Source organism: Centroberyx affinis, unplaced genomic scaffold (genome assembly GCF_046629955.1).
Source record: "Centroberyx affinis isolate AG114_WGS23_722 - 3 ecotype Tasmania unplaced genomic scaffold, CSIRO-AGI_Caff_v1 ptg003478l_1, whole genome shotgun sequence".
Taxonomy (NCBI): domain Eukaryota; kingdom Metazoa; phylum Chordata; class Actinopteri; order Beryciformes; family Berycidae; genus Centroberyx; species Centroberyx affinis.
This window is the reverse complement of record NW_027281437.1, coordinates 3,828-29,028: the sequence shown is the minus strand read 5'-3', so window position 1 is coordinate 29,028 and position 25,201 is coordinate 3,828. Positions and strand designations below refer to the sequence as shown.

The 25,201-nt window shown below is 39.4% G+C and overlaps 1 protein-coding gene across 1 annotated transcript in view; it reads left to right on the top strand.

Annotated features, from left to right (window-relative positions):
- The window catches only part of LOC139661225 (follistatin-related protein 5-like), a gene marked incomplete at its 3' end in the record, with an annotated part of 32,074 nt that extends 7,516 nt beyond the window's left edge, over nucleotides 1-24,558 (top strand). The window contains exons 2-4 of the mRNA XM_071539634.1: nucleotides 875-905; nucleotides 24,141-24,389; nucleotides 24,494-24,558. Of these exons, the coding sequence (XP_071395735.1) occupies nucleotides 875-905; nucleotides 24,141-24,389; nucleotides 24,494-24,558 (345 nt within the window). The remainder of the gene's footprint in view (nucleotides 1-874; nucleotides 906-24,140; nucleotides 24,390-24,493) is intronic.
- Nucleotides 24,559-25,201: the final 643 nt, after the last annotated feature.

Sequence of the window (25,201 nt, the reverse complement as noted above, 5' to 3'; positions counted from 1 at the left end):
AAGACTTTCTGCTCATCCAGAGTGAGAATGACAAAATATATCTTGTTTCATAAAGACATTTTTTTCAGGTTATAATTGACTGTTTCATGTCCCTCAGTGTTCATGCAGTTCAAACTAACATTCTATACAGTAAATTCAGGGTGGAAATCTATATTTATGGTTACATCACATCTAGGTTGTTTTTTTTAAAACACAGCTTTAAAAAGCAAACTGTTTTCATAACTGATTATAATTGAAAGGTCATTGTAAAACCATGAGTTTAATGCTTGAATAACTCAACAATAGCAATGGAAATGATTGGAAAAGAAGAGAATAAAAACAAAGAATTTGAGAGATTTTTAACGCTCCAGGCTCAACCACACTCACTTCTGGTTTAGGCCATGCCCACTTCCAAATTAATCTGAAAATTAATCTACAAATACAAATATATATAATTTGGTCGGTTGAACAAATACAGATACGAATACAAATAGTAGCATGTCCACACACCCCTAGTTTATCACTGTGTGTGTGTGTGTGTGTGTGTGTGTGAGCACTTAGCATAATGGCACATGCTTGGCTGATTTAGCAACGTGTCATTAATTTCCATTAAAACAGGCAACAACTGCAACTGCCACAGTCGAGTTCTTATGGCCACAGTGAAAACCTTGGACCTTGACTTGATGACTGCATTGAACTCGATGCAAACAGTGAGCATTTCACTAAGAGAGCCGGCTGATGTGTTAAGTGTTAACAAGTCGTCTACGGAGCACATGGATTTCACTTATTCAGCTAAATGGAAAACGGCTCTGTGTCTTACTGCTGACGCCTTGCTCTTGTGGTTTATTATAACTGTGATCTCTTCTCCATTGTCTTTCTGTGTCTGTTTCAGCAGGATGGGATCCCTGAGAGCTTGAGGATAAAGGGTGAGTTTCCCCTTCTTTCATTCGTCCCCGTCCCTCCCCCCCCCCCCTTCCCCACTGGCATGTTATAGAGGTTAATCATGCTGTCGCTGTAGCTCATGCAGTTTGGTGGGTTATTCTCTGATAAAGGCAGCATGACCGGGACATGTTTTTAATACAGTATGTTCTTTTGAGCTAGTCATGGAGTAAAGAGTTAAGGCTTTTCATATTTTTCTCTTGAAGAGTGCTTCGGAACCTTTTTTTTCCTATTGAAAGCAAAAACCTCAATAAAAAGAGCACTACACGCACAACTCCAATAGAAGCACACTATTCTCTCCTCTTTGAACCAGTTGTTTGTTTGGTTCAACGAGCAGATTTCACTTAGATGGGAAATTAACACAAACCACCAGCCAAATGGTCTGTTCTATCAGTCGCTCTGTAGGTAACCAGTCATTGTCTGGAGGATTGTTTCTGTTTGGTTGGAAGAACGGTAAACGTAGCTAGTAGTGGACAAGAAGAAAGAAGACTGCAGTAGAAACGTTGGCATGCTGGCTTTAAATCAATATAAAGAGTGAGAATCTACTTTGAAGCCTTAATGTGTACTTCCAAGTTTTCGATTTAGCCGTAGCTTTTGATTGAGCCTTTTGGAATGCACCACAACCTTGTAATTGAAACCAACAACATTCTTGACATCGAGGAGTTTTTTTTTTTTTTTTCCCATATCTTGTTTCCAGCCCAGTCTCAGGAAATTTTGTGAAATGAGCATGATGTCTTAAAATGCAGGGAACGTGCTCCGTGCACAAAAAGAGAAATCTGTTTCCCCACCACAAGTAGAAACAGGCAGTAATTTAACAAGAAAACTTGAAATAGTTTGGTGGAAAGTTAGAGTGTGTCAAAAACTTTTTTCCACTGTGAGTGAAGTTTTTATAGTCAAAGTTTTTTCTTATTTAACCATGACCAAAATCTTACCCCAACCCAAACCTCATAAGCAAAGTTGTTTTAGTTGCTTAACTGTTAGCTAACCTTTTCACATGCTGAACATGTGAAAATGGCGTATCCAATTCATGCTCTTGTCAGATAATCCTGTCATGGTGGAGGAATGTAATCTTCATATTATTCGTGTCCACAGCATGTAATCCACATTTCAGAGTTTGTGCTGATTTCACAACATTTTGTGAGACTGTGTTGATTGATATCTTGCTAATCTTCATCACAACAGCATTATCACCAAACAAGAGAATTGCCATTACAACCATTGCATCTGCAATTCTCATTTTCTTTCCAGTGACATTATGGAATCTTGTGTTCTATAAGTTGGTTTATGATTTTGTCGGTTGTCTTTCTGTATAATCAAGATGCTATTGCACTGATTCAGCATTATTCTGCCAACTAAAATCACTCATTCTTTATCTGTGAGACCAAAACACTCTGACTTTGAGCGCGAATCTGCATCTGCTCTAAATGTCTCCATTCACACCATTACCTCCAACCAGCTCCACCTACCAATGTGGCAGCAGGCAGCGTGGATGCATTAATGCACCGCGGTCCTCTTGCTGTTTGACAGATGCATCTCATCTGTCAACCTGTCACCTTTCTAATGTCTTCTCTGTCTCCTCTAAACAAGAGTCAATGTCAGGCAAAAGGTGGCCCTGCTGCCCAACATGTCTGCCACTAAGTGTTTGAAAGGGCCGCTAAATGGACGTCTCCCCATTTTTCTCCAGCGGGGAAGGTCGAAGCAGTAATTGTAGAGGGTGCATTATCATAAAGGGCGGCCCCAGCTGTCTGCTGTGATTCACTTTAATGCGCCATGTTCTGTAAGCCGAGAGGGGAGATCTCACTTTGGCCAGTTTTCAGCAAACTCATTTCCACCCTGATAACGAGAAGGCAAGTGAACTGTAGGGAAAATCATAAATAATTCAAGCATCACCCGAATATTGGAGGCTTCTTGTTATTACGCAACTGAGGTCAATTTAGCATTAAAACTTCCATTTTACAAGCTCTGTCATTGTCTAAATTTTTAAATCGACATCTACACATTATTTTCAGCAAGATTATAATAGAATAGAACTTAAATTTTATGGTTCACTCAAGGAAATTTGCCGTTGGCTTTACTGTGGTAAAGTTAAAAACAGTATACAGCTTACAGTATACAGTTCATGTTTACAAAAAAAGGTGCAAATAGTATCATTCCTGGTGAAGAATTGGTGGAAATTCAGTTTTCAAATTCAGAATTTAATAAGGTAACGGATAAAAGTTTCTTTGTAGTTCTGGGCATTCGATAGCTAAAACTATTGTGCTCATATCAGTAACTCAAAGCAATATCACAAAACAAACAACTTTTTGTGATAGCTTTGGGAAGCGTGTCACAGCCACAGTATTTTAACCTGTCATTTTATTCTCAGTCCAGTGAAGCTCTATATGCATAACGTGTTTACCTGTGCGTGTTGACTAAGATTGTTATATTTCTACATTTAGGCTGTAGATGGGAACACAAAAAACAATTATGGGCCGGGGTGAATCCTGCAGCCGATAAATCAAACCGAAATTGAATGTCAGCATGGAAGAGACAAAGACAGTCAAATGCCAGCCGTTTTCCAGAATGCGCTGTAATTGGACTACCAAAGCAAGTCTGTGCCACACTAACTGCTCTTTTTATGCAGGCTGCCAGTGAAATGCAATTTTCCGGAGTAAATAGACTGATTGTGCCATATGAAATACCTGATGGAACTGCTTTAGATAATCTTCCCATCCTCATTACATGTAAAGCGTCAGCGGTGGAAAGACTGTTATGAAACCCTACTGGCGGCGGTACTGTAAGCCAACCGAGGAAAGCGAAACCCCCCCCCCCCCCCACTGTACTGCTGGTGTTTACCGACCACATTCAGCGTAGTAAAATACCTCTTCCACTGCAAACATAAGTGCTCAGCTTGGACGCACTGCTGTTCGTGGTTTCGCACCACAGTCGCAGCATTTCAAGTGATTCTCTTCCAAAAGGGCAGTTTCTAACAGTCACTATGTTGACATGCACAGAGAATCACCCTATCCCTATTGCCACTGGCCATACTCCGGGTAAGGTCTTATTCAGGTTAAGCTGTTTATGTGAACCTTTGCTACCCGGCGATTTAGTCTCCTGCTGCCATGAATAAACCAGTTAGCAGAATATTTCTTTTTATTATTATTATATTTTTACCTACCCCCCTATTTGACTGAACGATAGCAGGTTACTTCTAATTAGTGTTGTCACAGTACCAGAATTTTGACTTTGATACCAATATTTAGTTTAATATCTAAAAATGTGATGCTACTGCGATACCACAGCAAATGAGACAAAACATCAAGCACTGTCACAGAACAACCACTGTGCTTTATTCTAACCAAAAGCACCATGGAAAGCACTATAAATTTAACATGAGTATTAATAACTTAAATAGCTTCATAAATATTTAACTGCGATGAGAACAAACAAAACAAATATATCCAGAATTTGAATAAAACTGTGCAATGATGTCTTCTGAAAGTCACTGAGATGCTTTGCTGCTACTTTGCTTTGTTACTTGTGTTGGCTTGGATTGACTTGGACAGCTTCTGGGGTCGGTAGGTGTCTTTTTCGACTCTGTAAGCGTAACAGTTCCATGTTTTGCCCAATTTTGTCAACCAGTTTAGTCGTACTGGGATCCAGTTCAAGATATAGTGAACTGTTTGACATTGTTGCCATGTTTCCAGCTGTTTGACTCCGCCACAGTCTGTCAAGAGCCAGACTGTGGTGCTCTCCATTCTTCTTCTTCTTCTTCTTCTTCTTCTTCTTCTTCTTCTTCTTCTTCTTCTTCTTCTTCTTCTTCTTCACTATACTAATCCATGTCATGTATATGTCTAACAGTGACAGAGATTTGTTTGTTTGTTTGTTTATTTGATAATCAAAAATAATGCACAGCCATCAGTCATGCATTAATTAAAATCATCAACACATAAAGTTTCCAAAACTTATTTCCAATGTGGTCCCCTTTCAAAAGACAAGAAGGCTTAGAAAACATGTCATCAGCTCGCCGAGAGTCACAGAAGATACATAAGAAAACACATCAGATATGTAATTCTATAAAAAACAGGCATATAAAATGAGCCTGCTAATTACAATTTTCAAGAAAAGCTTGCAGACCAGGTCAAGACTTCGCAAATGTATAACATTTTCTGTCAAATTCAGTCCCTCACAATGAAGATTGAATTCATATCAAAGTAGTATTGAAATTTCCGTTATCGTGTTACCGCTTCTTGTAATACAAGGGAAAGAAATTATGATTCCATACTGCTTGCTATCAGTGTTTTGAGTTTTTGAGTCACAGCAGATATTAACCCGTTTAATATTGGAGTAAGCCGGGCATTTTAACCAGGTTTCTCATAATCGAAATACATGCGTCGACCCAATACCAAGTTACCTGAGTAACTGGGTTAAGAGCAGAATTCTCTGTGCATGTAAATGTGGATTACGAAGAAAGATTTCCCCAAAGACAGACTCCAATATCTGTCTTAAATGACAAATCGAACATCCTATGCTATTCCCATTAGTATGGTTCAGCCTTTCAGGTTTGAACTCTGCACAGGAGCAAACATCTTGTTTTGTTGCCCAGCACCAATGTTTATGTTCCCCCAATCTATGTCGGCTCCCATTCTTTCATATACTGACATAATTTATTAATTTGTATGCATAGCAGCTGCCTTACCCCCACCAGACCCAAACCCATAGCAGAAGTATATTTGAATAATTCAGAAGCTGCAAACACCAGGCCCTAAATTGTATATTAATTCTAAAATTACACACCGCCCCCTGGGCCCGGGTTACACTTTTAATAACTCGGCACAGCTGTACTGAGGAGCGGAGCGGTGAACATTGTGTCGCACAGCACTTTTCTTAGACAGAATTATTGGAAGACTCCCTGTTGTTCCATCCAGCCTTTCACAGTCTTGCCACAATTTAATTTGTAATAGCTTTCATACAGTAAATCTTAATCAAGTTATTGTAGATTCACAGAGTGCACAGTTGTTTTTTGTCGGTAAAGACAGAAGTATTTTTTAAAGATATAGAATCTAGGTTTGCTCTGCACCATCTGGTTCACCATCTCATCTAAATTGATTTCCTTTTGAGAGGAAAAATTGAGGGAGTCACTCTCATTGAAGTTATACTGGCTGACCAGAGGTGTCACCAGTGTGAGAGTGACTGCTCAGTATTTCTTTATTTGTATTTCTTTATAGTATTACTTTCTTTCTTTCGTTTTTAATGTCATTTTATGTATTTTTTCTGTTTTATGTGAAGCACATTGTATTTGCCTTGTGTATGAAATGTGCTATATAAATGAAGTTTGCCTTGCCTTGCCTTGCCTTGGTTAAGAGCTTAGATGTGTTGCCTAGTTAAAGGACCTGGTCTATAGGATTTTCCCTTTGAATTCCTAGAGGACTTTCTAGCTAGTTTTACAGGCCACTTATGCTCCTTGACCCACTAAGCCATCAAGGGACAGGTGGGCCTGGCCTAAATACCACACAAGTGTGTCACTTTCTCATGGGAGAAAGCCAGCTCCACCTTTCATGGACACGCTACACTTCACAAAGCATTAGGCTGCGTTCACACCGCAGGCCTGCATGCTGAACTCCAAATTGCTGCTCATATCTGATATCGGATGACTGTTCATAAATATTCGAGGATGTTCTGTATAACCCATATCTGATACCAATATGAACTGACAGCGATGTCAAAAAGACACACTTGCGCAGAGTAACAATAAAAGACATCACATCCGTTTCTGTACCTACGCATCTACCATTCTTCTACCAGTCTTCTACTGAACATGCAGAGCCTCCACTATGGGCCTTTGCTCTTTGGTTGCTGCTCAATTTTTGTCGAAGATGGAAACAACTTTGTCAGCAGATGATGGTGCGGGCAAGAAACAGATATATGGCAAACGTACTTACTTGGTTACTGACAAATTCTGTTTTGAGTGTTGAAATACAAGTTGCATGTGAGTCGCATGCCTTGGGATCTTATTTTGTACCACATATCCATGTGGTCCAGATCAGACTTGAAAAAATGCAACTCCGTGCAGCTTTTTTGCTATTCACACAGATTAAAAAAACCTCAGATAGGTGCCACATATGAAGGGGAAAAAAATCAGAATTGGGACACTTTCAGCTGCAGTGCGAACGCAGCCTTATCTGTGTAGAGTCAGCTTATAATGTGATTTGGTAAACCATATTTGGCACACAGTATATTATTAATTCAAATCCTGTGGTACATCAATACACCTTTACAGGACATTAATACGTTGAGGTCTACCAATACGCTTACCTCGCAATGTGAATTAGTCTATAATATTGGTTTCAGCATGTGACATTACCACAATGTCAGATATTAAGATTAAAATTAGAGCAAAGCGGCGTGTGACTGATTACATTTAAGTGAAGCTACATATGAGGAATAAAATAGACAAAAAGGATGAACACTTACCATGAAATACGATATTTGTGAATACTGCTTTCTTCATTGTGTAGCAGAAGCTACATTGCCTTTTCATGATTATAACACAATATATTACCATTGAAGAAGTCTTTCAGGCATAACGAAAAGAATGTTGTTTTTTTCTTATACTATATATGCTCATGTATTACTGAAATTATATAGTGGGTTAACAGGTTTAACAGTTTTGGTTTATTTAAAATATAAATTAAAAACAAGGCGATTGTGTGAAGGTATTTTTCGCACCCAAGTCTCGGTTGCAGCCCTTGGATATCGGATGTACATAAGTCAATATTTGCATTAGCTGAATATTCATAACCAGTAGCCTACTGTGTGTGAAGACCCGGACAGCTGGCGTCATGAGAAAGGCTATTGTTTCCAAAGTAAAGATCTAATAATGCAAATTTGGGCATAAAATGTTTTGAATTTGATGGTAAAGTGGAAGAACAAGTTTAACAAATCTATGCATGTTATTCGTACTGAAAGTCAGTGATTTATGATTGTGAACAACTCTCTTGCCGGAAACTGGAGAACGCAACGTGAATCGGTTGTGTTTTCAAAATATGAAATTTGCAAGATTGGAAGTAACAAATTGCATTTACTCCCATTACTGTAATTGAGTAGCTTTTGTGTGTACTTGTTTCTCAGCCATTACAGAGTATAACTAACTCTTAGAACAACTAAGACTTAGAACTAACTCAACATGACACTGAGGCTACACACCAACATGGTAACAAACTCGACCTGGTTGTGACAAAAAGGTTAATGATTGACAATGTATCAGTGTCTAATGTCTCTGTTTCTGACCACTACTGTGTATTCTTTGATGCTCATTTGATTGTAACCAGGAACATGAAAGAAATTGTTGCTCAAAAGCGGTTCCTAGATGCAACAGCAGACCTTGAGTTCTCAGAGCTTGTAAGAGAACTGGACTCATATCATCTAAACTGCTCAGTACATGAAATGGTTGATGCTTTCAATAACAATCTGAGTAATACACTGAACAAAGTGGCCCCACTCAAGGTCAAAAAGAGGTTAAGTGGCAAAATATCACCATGGTCCGTGAGCTCAAGAGAACATGTAGAGCAGCAGAAAGGAAGTGGAGAAAATCTAAACTTGAGGTCCATCGTAGCATTTATAAAGAACTTAACTGCATATAACAATGCTGTACGTGCTGCAAGAAAAGCCAATTTTTCAAAGATCATTACAGGGAGCCGGAGTGATCCTATAATACTGTTTTCTACCATTGACCAACTGCTGAATCCTACCTCTGTCTCTGACATTTTAAGCCAAGCCTCTGATGCAAAATGTGAGGAATTTGCTAACTTTTTTATAAACAAAATCACAACTATCAGGGCTAGTATAGCTTCAGGTGCTGATAATTTCAATAACCAACCTTGTAAAAGGCAAACATTCATGAGGACATTTTCTAGTATTTCTGTTTCAGAACTTAATAAGATTGTAATAGAGAGTAAATCTTCCACCTGCTCTCTTGACCCTGTCCCCACTACATTTTTAAGAGGGTTTTCAATAGTGTTTCAAACTCTGCTCTGAAAATCATTAATACATCACTTGAGACTGGGGTTTTTCCTGATGCCTTTAAAACCGCTGTTGTGAAACCGCTGTTGAAGAAATCACATTTGAACTGTGGGGTCCTAAGTAACTACAGGCCCATATCAAACCTTCCTTTTTTAAGTAAGGTACTTGAAAAAGTGGTTTCTAACCTAATTAACAACTTTTTAAATGAAAACAACATTCTGGAGAAGTTTCAGTCAGGTTTCAGAGCCAACCACAGCACAGAAACTGCTCTCACCAAAATAGTCAATGATTTGAGACTTAGCACTAATGCCAACAGGGTCTCAGTTTCGGTTCTTTTGGACTTGAGTGCAGCATTTGACACCATCGACCACAATATTCTCATAGATCGTCTCGAGAACTGGGTTGGTCTCTCTGAATGTGTCCTAAACTGGTTCAGAACTTACATTACAGGGAGGAGATTTTTCATCTGTCTTGGAGATCATGTATCAGAGAAACATGATCTAACTTCTGGTGTTGCACAAGGAAGCTGCCTTGGTCCCCTGCTTTTCTCACTATACATGCTTCCATTAAGTGATATTATCAGAGAACATAATGTCAATTTCCATAGCAATGCTGATGATACACAACTGTACATTTCTGTAGAGCCAAATCATGCAGATGCCTTAAGCTCCCTCACTACTTGTCTATTGGCTATCAATGATTGGATGAACACAAATTTCTTAAAACTGAATAAAGATAAGACAGAAATACTTTTGGTCGGCCCTAAAGTCAAAAGAGAAGAACTCTCCACAAGACTTGGGAACCTGAATCTCTCGATCAAATCAGAAGTAACAAGCCTGGGTGTTATCTTAGATTCTGTTTTAAGTTTTAAGTTTTAATTCCCATATAAACAAGGTGACCAAGAACAGCATTCTTTCATCTTAGAAATATTGCCAAGGTGCAGCCCTTCCTAACCCAGAAAGATGCTGAAAAGCTAACTCACGTGTTTGTTACAAGTAGACTGGACTACTGCAATGCCCTTTTTACCGGCCTCCCTAAAAAGTCTATTGAGAGGCTTCAGCTTATCCAAAACTCTGCCGCTAGACTTTTAACAAAAACAAGGAAGCGAGAGCATATCACTCTGGTTTTAGCTGCATTGCACTGGCTCCCAGAGTCCTTTAGAATTGATTTTAAAGTTCTTTTACTTGTATACAAAGCTCTTAATGTCTTAGGACCGGCCTACATTACAGAATCCCTGCTGTTCTACATTCCATCAAGAGCCTCAGGTCTTCTACTGTTTGTTAGAAGTACAAAACCCCACTCAAAAGAAGATTGGGGATGCAGCCTTTTTTAACTATGTTCCTGAACTGTGGAACACCCTCCCAAAGAATATTAGAGAGGTGGGCTCTGTAAACATTTTCAAATGACTGCTAAAAACTTGCTAAAATCTTTTCAGCTTAGCTTTTAAATAGCCTTCATTTTAACTGTTTCTGTTCAGGATCCCAACAGAGCTGACACGGGCAAGTATGAATTTTCATTGGTCTTGTCCGGGCAATGCTTACTTGCACAAGTGAACACTATATGTGTGTGGGGGGGGGGGGGGGGCAGAGTTTTAGCCTGTATGATTCTCATCCATCTGTGGATGGTGAGGTTTTTGAGCAAGAGGAGAATCTATGATTCTCGTCTGCCTTAGGCAGTGAGATCTGACGTAAATATCAGATCAAGAGTAGAATCAGGAAGGACAGGGGAAAAGAAAATTAAAGAAAAACATATGGGTTCACTCACAATGTGCATCTAAAAGTGAGAGTATTTGTTGTGTTCTTTTATCTTTCTATTTTACTTTGATTATTTTAATGCAATGCATTTTGCTTGTTCTTTTATATGAATTTGATCTTTTTATCTGTCTTTTATCTGTCTTCCATTGATGTAAAGCACTTTGAGCTGCATGTTGTGTATGAAAGGTGCTATACAAATAAAGGTTATTATTATTGTTATTATTACAAAGTATACACTCCATTAATATTGTGTAGCCACAACTCCAGTTAAAATGACAGAGGTCTGTAGAAATAAACACAATAGTTGGTTAGAAAAGTAGACTTTGCAAATTCTAATTTTGCCAGGGCGGAGCCTGGCACTGTTTGGTGCTTACATGTTTAATGTCATAGTGACAACAAGGAAGATGCTAAATCAAAGCTACTGCCTTGATTAATCCCTGTGGCAGTTACTTTGACAGTTACTAGTGTTAAACTAACGATGGAAATCTGTTCTACCATGGCAGAAAAACAAGCTAGAAGTTTCCAGGGGCTTGTGCGTGAATCCTATTTGAAATTCAGAGCTGATCAATGCTGCCTTTAGCTCTGCAAAGTCTTGTTATATCCCATGTTTTATGTGGAGAATTTATCTAAAACCGAAGGTGTGGCTACACAAGATTGCCACTTCATAGACATTGCATCAGAAACCGGCCAATTTATGAAACAAGGTAAGGGGAAGTCAGTGAATGTCAGATTGAAAGCCATGGCCTTGACTAGTTTTAGCATGTTGCTGAAGGAAAGAGCAATAATCTGTACAGGAATCAGCAGTAACACAACCTAGAATTATTTTAAATTAAAATAATCAATTTCACACTCTCTCTCATTTCGTCTTTTTTACATTTCATGGGAAAGATCATATGGATCAATGTCAAGTATCTCAGTAACTTAGTACATTTTAAACGTTTTACTGCGCTCAAATAATTTTTTATACCAGTAATTTTACCTCTACACAAGGAAAGTTTAAGCAAAGTAACAGTTCTTCTCCTTCAGCAGGATGTTTTAGCAGTCTTTCCACCCCTGGAAATTTGGAACTGCTCCACCGACAATGAACAGATTATTTTGTGGGCTCACATAATGTTTGATTTTTTAAAACCAAATGAGCTCTAGTCCTTTTATCAGCTCTGATGTAGGAAAAGCAGCCTTATCTCCAGCAAACCCTTCTGGGCCCTTATCCCAGTCATTTTTACCATCATTTCCATTTCATTCCACAGATTTTCATTCTACAGATTTTAAATTCCGATTACATCACAGGGCCAAATCATAGTTCTGTGGCTTCTGGCTGCGGGACAGAGTTGTTCATGTTCATAAATATTGATTGGACTGTCCTAGGCCACAGGAATAAAATTTATGAACCTTTAAACTGAGTGGCATACCGCTTTAAGACATAGTATAGTGTTATGGCATGCAGAAGAGTGTGAAACTGCTCATGTAAAAATGCTAATAACACAAAATTGAGTGATAGGTGTCCTGATGATCATCACTGGTGGCAAAAGAAACGTAATGTGCTGCACAGTTAGCAAGATCAACAGTATTACCATCAACACTTATCTTCAGGCTATAAATGACTCCCAGGATGTTGATACCCATAACTTTTGGCAAAACCATATCCTGAATATGTAGAATTAAATGGAGTGAGACGGATCTAATTGAGAATCATCAATAATTCTCAGTGATCCACATGAACCCGCGGTACTTACAGTGGATAACGATGAAGGCTTGGTGATAGCGGTCTATTTTTTGAAGGTCAACACAGTAATCGCAGGGAGAACATTATCTTGAAGGGCGGTTCCTGCTCTCGGCGGAGATTCACTTTAATGTACCTTTTATCTGAATGGGCCGACCGCCGCAGAGTCCGAGCTTAAAACAACCCCACAGCTCACTCTCACACACACACACACACACACACACACACACACACACACACATACACACACCATAATATCAATAGGGGACTTAATATCTGAAAGTGAATGCCATTTCCTAAGTTGTGCAGCAGCAACTCCATCCCAAAAAAAAAACATTCTTAGGGATTTCTCAGAAGTTTATATCCAACTTCCCCCAGGAGCTTGACATTAATCGCCTCACAGTGGGCATCAACTGCATTAATATCTAACTCCAGAGTTTGGGGTCAATTTAGGAAGCATAAATAGACCGTATGAGTCAAAGTGGCGAGGGTCTTAGTGTCTCTAACACACTCAGATTCCAGATTATGCTTCCAAGCTCTTTTTTGTTGCACAGTCAGTATCAGTGTTTGCATGCTGAGCGATGTAAAAAGTCATGTTGACTGGCAGTAGACTCTTGTTTTGTTGCATGGTCTCTGTCTCAGCTGGGGTTTAGCTTATCCGCTGCAGTTGAGTGAAAAAAAAAATACAGAACTGCAATTTTGGTGTCTTTCTTGAGCTGAAAGCTTAGATAGTCTTTCATGTGTTTCATCATTCCCCCCAAAATGTATTTTTGCAGATGTGTTTCTTTTTTTTAATATATCTGCTTCAACCTCTTCACTATTCAGTTCATGTCCCATTTTTTGGTGACACTGGATTTTTTTTGCCCTTTGAAAAGGGCTCCCATTGAGTTTAAATGGAATAGCCCTCCATAGGCTATACAACAAAGCAAACAAATCTCCTTTGCTTTCAGACCTGGTGCAGAGACAGACGACCATATTTATTTTCACTCCAAAATTAAATATCCAATATTTGAAAAAAATGGAGACCTACTCCTAGAATATGATTGCTGGATATAAAAGAAAAAAAAAGTAATTATAAAATATTCTGATTCTTATCTCGTTATTATAAATTATTAGGTGATATGACATGCTGATTACATTTTAAACTTAATTGTTTCAAGTTTATGTTCAAGAGCACTACATAGTCATAGAATTGTGCTGAAATACTAAGTAAGGAGCTGCAGGAGACTATTTTTCATTCAGAATTGATATATAGCCCTGTGTTTCGGAGTGAGAAAGACTTCATAGTAAAGCTAGTAAAGCCCACAAGGCAAGTAGGGAGAATGCCCTGAAAGACTGTCAGTACTGCGTTTGAGCGTAGATAAATCTGCTTTATCTCATTAATGTCACTTGGAATATGTGCCCATGCAGGCACGATTTCAAAGGAAAAACGACTCCAAGCCCAGAAACATGCAAGGCACCAATATACAGTAGTGGAGGGAGAGTTTAGGACCAGGCAGAGACCGTTTTCGGTGTCCTCCTGCCTTAATTTAATACATATATAAATTACTTATATTCATAAATGGAATATGGAATATGGAATAAGCATGAGATAGAAAAGAAGGTAGATGCTACATTGGGGGGTGGGGGTGGAGTATATGTGTGTGTGTGTGTGTAGGTGTGTGTGTGTGTGTGGGGGGGGTGTCCAGGGACTGACAGATGAAGACCTGGCCCGTTTCCTGCGCACTCCTGCTTCTTTATCATGAAGCCTTTGTAGCTTCCTCTTCATCCTTCTAAAAAAACACACAGCAACGTTCCCTTGAAGCTGGAGAAAACCAAAGCACAGGACTGACAGACATTTTTTTTTTCTTCATCATTAAGCTGTTCGACAAAGGCTTTTACGCACAGGCTGACAGTATGTGGCAGTTAAAATGAATGATAACGGTATGGCTATGAAAGACAGAGTTGAAATTTGAGTTATTGTAGAATGAGAACGTTACAGACAGCTTGTTTTCCATCAAGAGCAGCCCGTCAAAACTCCCGGCCCAAAAAATCTATCCATAATAAATATCTCTTTTAAAAATTCCCATTTTGGGACTTAAGCTGAAGATTGTTTGATGAATATTTATTTGATCATCTCAACTAAATCTATTGCTATTTTACTCATTCTCGAATTAGACGTTTCCAGCACGGTGAACTAGTGGCTAGACATGTTGCCCGGTAACCATGAAGTCACAGGTTTGATTGCTGCAGCAGCCAGTGTGTCCTGGTAAAAGTGCCCTTGAGCAAGACACTGAACCCCTACCTGCTCACTTATTGGAAGAGCATTGAGCGTTGAATGTCTTTTCAGTAATTTTGAAGGGTCGAATATAATGTTCAAACCAAACCGGATCTATCTGTACAAAATATGCTTTTGTTTTGATTTCCATTGATGAATGTTCATTGATTGCAATCATTGGCTACATTTCATGTAGCCATAATCCCTAACCCTAATCCTTAAAGGGTCTACCATCATCAGCATGGTGGGCAGGTTGGACTGTTTCAGAATCAGCAACAATGAACATTCTATCATTCTATCTGTTTTTACCACATTGGCACATTTTTCTTCTACTACTTTTTTCTTCTACTACTTCCCCGGCAGATAAATAGGCCGGTCCGTTAAAATTCGTGCTGTTTGGAGGATTACATAGATGCCAAACTTACCAGAACACCCTACCGATTAGTCTCATATTATATATTCCGGTGTGTGTTTTTGCCAATAAGCAGGGCAAAAACAAATTGCCAGATTTTTGAATGGACTTTGGAGTGGTAGAATGGCCTTCAAACAGCAACAACAATCTCTGCAGTGCGTGCTCTGTGGCTGTTTACTTTGTTCCACTCAATACCATTTTGAGTGGAACAAAGCCCTTCCATTATTACACATTTAACCTTTAACCCTTGCCACTACATATCTAACCTTAACCTTAACCCTAACCCAAACCCTCAACCCTTAACCCTAACCTAAACCTAATTCTATTACTGATGGTAACCCTCCTAAACCTAAACTATCACTTTAAACAAGTGAAGACTGGAGGAGTTTCATCATCTTTCTATCCTTGTCAGAATTTTTGATTTGCTTACATTTGATCCTCATAAATATAAAAATACAAGGGCACACACACACTTAGATGCATGCATTCACACAATCATCTCAAAAGCATGAGCACAAAAGAGAGAGCAAAGCAAAAATATCAGACATAAGAGAAACCGCACCGCTGGTTGCTGTTTGCTGTTTGCTGTTTTCTAACCAACCAGACAGCTCACTGTAATATGAATTAGTACTGGGAGTAGCGTGAGGTGCTTACAATTAGTCGGCGCTCCTTGACAAATAGGGTTGTTGGTTGAAACGCTCCCAGTGCTGCATCCTGATGTGGACAGAATGAGAGAGAAGCCGGCCCACGTTCAGTCATTAGGCCGGGGAATGAAATGGGACGGAAAGTCGCCAAGTGGCTGCCAGGTGCTCTCAAATCCATTCACACACACAGAGACACACACACACAGGAATAGACACACTCACAGGGATAGAAACACTCACAGGGATAGACACACACACAGGGGTAGACAGACAGACAGAAACACACACACACACACACGAGAGGAAATAACAAATTACATTTACTCTTGTTAATGCAATTGAGTAGTTTTATACTTTTTTAAAGGTTTTTTAAAGTCAGTAGTTTTACTATACCTCACTATATTTTACATCACATCTATACAGAGTGTAATTTTTTTCTCCATAAGCATTTCAGAAACTGGCTGATTGAAAATAGCATCTGCATCTGCTAAAGCATGTGGCAATCTTTAAGTAACTGTAACATTAACTGCTCAAAGTAGTTTAGTTAACATTAGCAGAACAACCAGCTACAGTATTCATGCTTAGCTTTAGCCTATCATTCATTGTCTAGCTAGTTGACTAGCCTTGCTAGCTAGTTGGGCATCTACTAACAGAAGAAACATCAATATAGTAATCTTTTTGAAAAATGGGGATGGGCATTTTCAGTGTTATGTTTTTTTAAATCACAGATATGTCTATAAAAAATGTAATATCACATACTCTCTGTCCTCTTGCCCTTACACTGCATGGGAAAGACCATATATCTACCCTATGTAGCCTAACTGTAAATGTCTTATTTTTTACTCAGTATTTCTTACTCTGTGTACATTTTAAATGAGCTACTTTTTACTTTTACTAAAGTAGATTTTTACACTAGTCAGTTTAGGCCTACTTCTACTTGAGTAACATTTCAGCAAACTAACAGTACCTCCTTGAACAGGATATTTTGCTACACTTCACCCCTGGACCTTCACACACAGGAGCGCTCTGTGAAGTGCTTGTAGAGAATTGAGATAAGTATTACTAATCTGGAGAATATCTCAGTACAGAGAATAGCCATGATGTGAAGGTCACAATAAATATTAGAGAAAAATATTCTGAAATGAATATCTCACCGAACCACTGTCAAGGTGGAAAATGCAGGAGTTTATTCATACAGTTTTTTTTCTGTATTTACAGTATGTCCTTTGTACTCTGTAAAGCATTTCGTGATGAACGTCTTTGTTAGACAGCGTTTTATGAATAAATTCGACATGACTTGATTTGGGGGTTCTGTCAGAGCTCGCAGAGAACTGGCATACTCTATTCATGTGCTGTCATTTGTGTTTGGAGAAGAGCTACAAGATGGATGTTCAGGGGTAAACATCCTCCTCTCCTGTATCTTCCTCCTCCACCTGCACTGAAAATGCTCCTATCTTCTTTAAAAAAAACTTAATACCTTTTCCCCCAGCTCTTATTTCTTTATCTAACTCCCCTCCATGATATGTGATCATTCTAGGGACACAGGGATATTTGTGGTTGCAGGTCAGCGCACTACGGCTGTAACTCTTGCACTCCTTACTATTGGTTGCTTGTAATCAGGGGCGGAGCTTGCCTTTAATGCGTATGAGTGCAGGTTAAAGTTGTGATCACATGTTGTAGGTCTAAAACGGCAAAAATAACTTATCAGCATACCAAGATTACAGTTAAAATTCACAACTATTATGCTACAGAAAATGCAACATACAGAAAAACAACAAAAAACAGAAGTGTTTAGCCAAAATTGGGTATATTTACCAATTCAGTTTAAGTCATGTAAAAGCCTCAGTATCACAGCAAATCAACTTTTTTTTTTCTAAATCTGTCATATATATCTGGCATATTGCACCGACCCTACAAATTCATTTTTCTAGATTTCATCTTTGCAAATTTGTCAGTGACTGTGCTGATAAAGGTTGTAAGAGTGAATTAGCAATGGCATATATTCGATAAATGCTTATTTTCCTTATGAGAATTTTTTTTTTACCAATATTACTACTTTCCTAGAGATTTTCAAAACTGTTGGCCTTGGGTGCCAGGGACACATGGCAAGAATTCAGATTCCGCTTATACTTGTGATGTTGGCAAGGTAAAGAGTAAAGTGGCTTTTACTGTTTAGTCACCCTGGATAAGAGCTAAATGTCTGAAATGTGAACGTAAGCTTTCTCTCAACCTGTGTGTGAAGTATTTTATAGTTGGAAAGCAGAGACAGCTAGTAGACGCCTGGCACGGCTTCAGAGTGCAGTGCTCACCTTTCATTAAACAGGGAGAGGCCAAGCGATGCCAAGGAATTGTCCTCTGTTCAAGTTTAGAGTGGATTGCAAAACAAAAAAAATGGTAAAAGAAAAAACCTGCCAAATAAAATTACAGGCAAAGCAATCTTCAGTCCAACTATACATCCATGCTATGAAACCGTCTTTAAAATGATGTACTCCAGCCAACAGTCACTCATCAAGTCATGTGATTAATTAACAAACAGGAGGCAGTGTTTACTAACCAACCAACATCAGAAAGAAGAGAAATGGCCTTCACTGATTGGACCGTGTGCCTGTCTCTCAAACTAACATCTAGAACAAGGAACTTATTTTATCTGCAGGACAAAGTTAGTTCTTTGCTTGTGCTTGTGCCTTAAGTTTTTGTTTTTGTTTCACTTGGTAAGAACAGCAAAGGTACAGCACGCTCCAACCCAAATCTATTTAGGCTTCACTGTGCGCTGCATTCAGAGGAAGGTCTATGGAGCCATTGAGGTGGAAGGGAAGTCATCAATGTTTTAAACACAGTGAGGTACTGGGTTCCAAAGGGTTGAAAAAGCTTTTATGCCTTAAATAGCTTCTCATAAAATGTTCACGAGTTGTTTATGCCACCAAGACAAGTGAAAGCGTTGTCACAGTATTGCAATTAGCATATGGTGGGGGAAGGAGAGGAAGTGCATTTCTGCTGGTGTTAACACAACACCTCCATAGCTGGATGCAGGCCCTTCAGCTTGGTAGTATTAATGGATTTGTATTTGGTTAGACTCATGTATATATAATCATTGCAGTGATTATTTTTTCTGTTGGGTCAAGTGAGCATCAGTTTGGACAGTGGGATTTGAAAAGAAGTGAGATTATGCTATATTGTGTCATATTTATTTATATATTCCTTATAAGGCCTATTGGCTTTGCAGTGCAGTGCCTTTTTGGGGCAAGACCTTATGTTGAAGGGCCAAGGAGAGCCACAGAGAACCAAGAAAAAAAGGATAAAACTAGAAGGGCACTCGGAGAGCGCAGACCTCCGCCAAGGTTCGTGTTATTATTGCTTGGTCGTGAGTCAGATCCGGATCCGCTCCAAAATTTAATGGGTTCTTCCTTGGCCCATGCTACACCCTTCCACGAAGTTTCATGAAAATTGGGCCAGTAGTTTTTCCGTAATCCTGCTAACAGACAAACAAACAGACAAACAATCAAACAAACAAACGGCACCGAAAACATAACCTCTTTGGCGGAGGTAATAAAAAGGATTTTTCATTTTTAAACAGATTAAAGTGGCACTAAGATGTGGGTATATATTGTCACAGAAAGCACACACACACTCACACACACACAACTATAAAATGTTTTTCAATGTTGGACAAAAGTAGATTACCACTTTGAGTTATGAAGGGATAGGAAATTTGCTGTATTTCTTTTTTTTTCTGTGTGGAAAGTACTATTATGTCAGGGTGGCTTACTTGTGAAAAAGCCTGTCCTGTAAATTAAAGGTCACAAGTTTGATCCCCACAACAGCCAAATGTCTCATGTCAAAATGTCCCTTAAACAAGACACTGAACTACCTGTTCACTAATTGTAAGAGTGTCTGCTAAAAGGTCTAACATATAATTAAAATCTATAAGATTGCGCATAACCTACAGCTCACAATGCTGAAAATAAATCATGCTTTGGGCCATTAAATTTCTCTGTCCATAAATATGTCACAGATAATTTGTTGCCAACAAATTGGTGACATTCTACTGCTTCCTGTAGAACTTGCTGTTCCCGAGACGCTGCTAATAGTCACAGTTTAATTTAGTCAATGTGTGAGAATGAAACCCTCTTGTTAGGAGCTGAGTGATGGCCGTTTCAATGACGTCGGACCTTCAGCCATGAATACATTAAACTTTTCTTTGCATGACAACAGGTCGGCTAAAAATACACTTGATGCCGCTACTGTAAATGCTAGTTTATCTGCTACAGTGCACACACACACACACACAAACACACAAACACACACACATTCCAGTTTCTGCCACTCTCCGCAGAGCCTTGTGTACCTGCTCGACGTCTGCTGAGACTTTCAAGGAACTTAATCGAGCGGAGTCTCGGCTGGTGTGAGCGAATGCAACATTGTTTATGTGCCATGTAAAGTTTTAGCATTGTTTTAGTAGTTGTTTATTCCGATTTGCATCCCCTTGTTCTCGTTCATGGGCCTTGTGGGCCAGCTTAACTCAGCGCGCCGAGCGAGCTTAGAGCCTCTGACTGTTGTTTACCACACTCTGCTCTCTCCCCCAGGACTCTGAGCTGCTGTAATGGAAAACATCAGATGGGTACCAGACGAACATTCTTAGTTTAGGGAGAGAGGACGCCAGAAATAGGAAATATAGCTTGTTGAAAAAAGATGTATATCTGAGAGTGAGTGCGCTTCAAAACGATTGGCGTGTTGCTTAAGTGAATGTGAGGGTTTCGATTCAGCCTGAGCTCCTGTGATGTTAGAAGGCAGCTCAAAAAGACTTTACAAACAGAACAGGTTGTTGCACATTTGTGGAGGAAAATGTCCATTTTACTGTTGTGTTTTTCTTGAGCTCGTCTTTTTACTGTGGTAGCGGGGCTTTGATCCATCCACAATGCCGATCTGATCGTGTCGGCCATGTCCAAGTACGTCTGTTATCCTTTTACACAGTGTTCACCTCATTATGCATGCATCAAGGGATGATGCCCTTCAAATGATGCACAATGGAGTCATATATGTCAAGACCTTGGTGCCGTATAACACGGTCTGAATAAACACCAGCGTCCTACCTGCATAGAGCAGATTTACTGCCTGTCTCATTGTTTTTAATGAGATCATTCAGAATCATTTTCTTCACATCTATAGCTATTGTTGTCTACACTGAGACAGTTTCCCTATTAGCAATACTTATCTATGATATACTTGATTTTCTGACACATAGCAATGATCATATTGTATCACATTGTTTCGCATTGTATAGTATTGTACAGAGCTGGAAAGTAACTAAGTACATTTACTCAAGTACTTTTCTTAAGTACAATTTTGAGGTGCTGCCACTTTACTTGAGTGTTTCCATTTTGTGAGACTTTATACTTGTACTCCACTACATTTCAGATGTACTCCCAACAGTATATGGAGCAGTTAGACCGACAACATTATAATACTTCTTACAGGTTAATGCATCAATAATTTTACATCCTGAAAGGGACCGTTCTTCAGAATGAGTACTTTTACTTTTGATACTTATGTGCATTTTACTGCTAATACTTCTATAATTTTACTTAAGTAAACTTTTGAATGCAGAACTTTTACTTGTAATGAAGTAGCCTACTTTTCCATTATGGTTTTGCTACTTTTACTTAAGTAAAGGATTTCAGTACTATCTCAACCACTAGTATTGTATCATATTGTGTCGTGTCATATGATGTAATGGGCTGCAGGGTGACATAGTAGTAAGCAAACTCTGTGACCCAGCTGATAGGAAGCATCTGCTCTGCTCAAGTGTCCTTGAGCAAGACACTGAATCACATTATTTCCATCGGTACCCGCAGTCTGTGCTCCTTGTAGGCGATTTACATTTCAGTGAACTTCCCAGCGCACAGTTGCAGTTTAAAACTCAATGACCCTCGGGTACGTACTGGGCACTGCGCATCCCTATCCCTGCCCGCCCCCTCCCAAGCAATAAGTCATCAATAAACGAATGGCTGTGCAGAATTAGTCATTTGTCTCCGATGCCAGCTGATCACCAGGCTGTGGGACGTGCATACTGATAGCAAATGGCTCTGCCCTTCGCTGACCCCGCTGGTGGCAGAGGACGCCTGGCTGTGCGACACAAATTCCCATTGAATAATCATTATGCCAGGGCACCGTGGGGAATTAATAAACTAGCAAATTGACTGGCTCCAATCAGGTCACAGTGTACACACTTGTATCGTCTAAATCCTCTGTGACGGCTAGAGGATAATACAGACCGGTGTGTGGGGGTCTGACTGAGGCTTAGCACTTCAAGTCGGTTTGTTTGCCCTTCCATCCACCTGTCACAAGTTAGGTTTTTGTATATTCATGACCACCTTTCGGGTGAAAACCCCACGTCTGTTAAAAAGGAAGATTTTCAGGAATGAAGAAAGAAAGGAGAAACAAAAACAAAACACTGAAAAAAAAAAGGAAAGAAGAAAAAGAAAAAAGAAGAAAAAGGTTAGCCGGCGACAGCAATATGCTAAATCTCAGTAAAACTCCAGACTGTGCAAAAGAAACAGGTGTCTACTGTGTGACATCAAGACTGAGATCAAGAAACTGATACTAACTGAACTGAAAACAAAAGCTCGAAAGCAAAAGTTTTTCTTTAACAGCAGTGATATACTTTCTATATCCATAAACATTGGGCATTTTATCTTGACCTCCTTGTGAGTTTATGCGTTGGAAACCATGCTGCTCAAATCCCAGATGCATTAGAGATTGATTGTAATTAATGCACTGAAACACCTCCCACTCAGGACTCTCTAGTCGATATTTATTGGTCGGTGCAACACGGACAGAGTGCAATATGGGAGGGAAGTTTGGAAAGCCCAAACTCTCATCCAGAGCGGTTTACCGTGAGCGAGTAGGGGTTTGGTGACATTGACTGCTACAACATGGAAATCAAGTCAGCTGGTCATTGGCTGTTGTGGGGACGGTCTCTCTCACAGCTCGGCTGCCCTGCTGTCCTGTGCTGTAGTTTGCTACAACACAGTCTCACCAAATTTCTTGAAATGAGGAAAATCTCTCCATCATGAAAGGATTATGTGACCTGTTATCTAATGTCACACCATTTCTACATGTTCGTCATGTGAAAAGGTTAGCTAATATTTAAGGTTAGACAATTAAAACAACTTTAAAACAACAAAATCTTCCTTCAAATATATATATATATCAAATCTAGCTAACGTTAACATTTGAAATCAAAGTAACCCGGCAAAATTGAAAAGAACAATCGGATTGTTTTTTGTGTGGGAAATTCACTTTCCAACCCAGTTCAAGATCACTGACACTAAGCAGGTGTGTGATGATTAACTGATTGCAAAATGGCTGAAAATAACGGTGTTACCACAGCCGCCACAATGACTTTTACTTTTGGTACATAAGTACATTTGATAGTTGATAATTTAAGACTTCTAATTGAGTGGTATGTGAGAGAACTTTCACTTTTCCTTAAGTTTTTCTTTGTCAAAGTATCTCTACTTGAAATTAAATACACGTTTTGAATACTTGTTCCACCCCTAATTGCAATCCCATTCCTTTGACAATGTGCATAAGGACAAAGCACCGACTTGTCTAAGTGGCCTTTTTACAAATGGAATAAGCAGTGAACAAACCTATAATCATTATCTCTGTAATCATTGCCAACCGTCCCTATGTTCACAACTTAATCTATAGCCTGAGCAGCCATTACCTCCATCGGTTGTGTTTTTTTTTCTGCTGTGCTGATCATGTCCCTTTCTCCCCCCATGAGGACGATTCCAAAGGGCAACGGAGCTGTTACCTAAGAGACCCGAGAGTGAGCAAGCTGCCATTAGAGAGGCAATACATTTGATGTGGTTCATGGGTTACTGTACAGGCTGATCTGTGGCCTGTCAAGACTCGTTAGTGTTCATACAGTTGGAGATGGCGAACCAAAACATAATCCCCTCTCCCCCCCCAAGATACGAGAGAGTATCACACTAATCTTTTCTTTAGGGCAAACCTTGTTCTTGTAAATCCTTTTGTAAGTGAAACAATCTTCAAAGTCCTACCACCCAGTTTCTATTAATATATACAGTGTACTATATCTCCCCCACACTGCTGTTATAGAAACAGCACACAGCTGCAGTTTTGCTTCTCTTATGACCTTTTTTGTTTTCCAGCTCAAGGGCGGTCTCACTACTCACTACGCCACCTTGCTGTCCCAAATTTTACTTGAATTGAAAGTTTACATTGTTACTGAGTTTTATGATATTTTGGTCCTGTTAAAAACCCGCTGTATTGTTTCAACAATACGTGTGCATCGATAAGAAACTGCATTTTTCTTCCCTATGAATGTACTTGGACAGATACAGCGCATGGTTTTGGTCCGACCACAGCATGCTTTGACGCCATTCTTTTCTTTGTGTTTCCCCAGGTTTTATGGGACACAATGGCTACCCTGGCCCATGTGAACACAAGTACTGTGGCTTGGGACGTCACTGTGTGGTCAACCATGAGACCGGCCAAGGGGAGTGTAACTGTTTGGACCGCTGTAAACCGCACTATAAACCCGTGTGTGGTTCAGATGGGAAGCTGTACCAGAACCACTGTGAGCTGCATCGGGCCTCGTGCCTCGGAGGCCACAGGATTACCATCATGCACAGTGAGGAGTGCTTCTACAAAGGTAAGAGCTCATGAGACCTTTTTATACTAATGGATGTGCGTGGTCTAGTGCATATTGTATGTCTTGCACTGTCTGTGGAGTCCTGTTGTCCCTGTACCCTGTAGGGTTTGATTTGATTGGGTTTGAAGGGTTTGATTCCCACTATAGCCAGGGCTACAAATGTATTATGGTATGTACATGCATTACTACATTTGAAATATGGCTCTGCACCAATGGCACCAGGATAAATTCCTCTACATTTAGTGAATTTTGTGACTCTGTGGAAGAAAACTCAGGACAAGAGAGTGGCAGTTTGACAGATTTATTCAATCTGCAGGTTGGGAGCCAAGGAATTAAAAATCTGGATGATTGCACAGTTTTATAGTGTTGAATATTCATGATTATGTTAATACCGATATAATATAATAAAGCTATTGGTCAAAAGATATTAGGTAATATGACAAACCAATGATAATAATTATAGCTGTAGCACTTTAAGGAGATGCGTAATAAGAGGTGACCCCCTTCTTCTAGAAGACAAGTTATTATTTTGTCAAGGCCACTTGGTCAATGTTTTCCATTTGGGTATTTGCATATTCCAGGCTCACAGTTCTGTGAGAAACACACAATATGTTACTTTAGAGTTTAATATCATGATGGTGAAGCAGATTCAGTATTCTTGAGTTTTAGGTACTTTTAGGTTACATATTAAGTGAGCATATAGGAATGTTGCTTAGGTACTTTTCCATTTCTTCCTCAAGGTAACTATTTGGTTGGATGCTTTTATCCAAAGTGACTTGCAGTAACAGATGAGTGCATACATTTTTAGTACG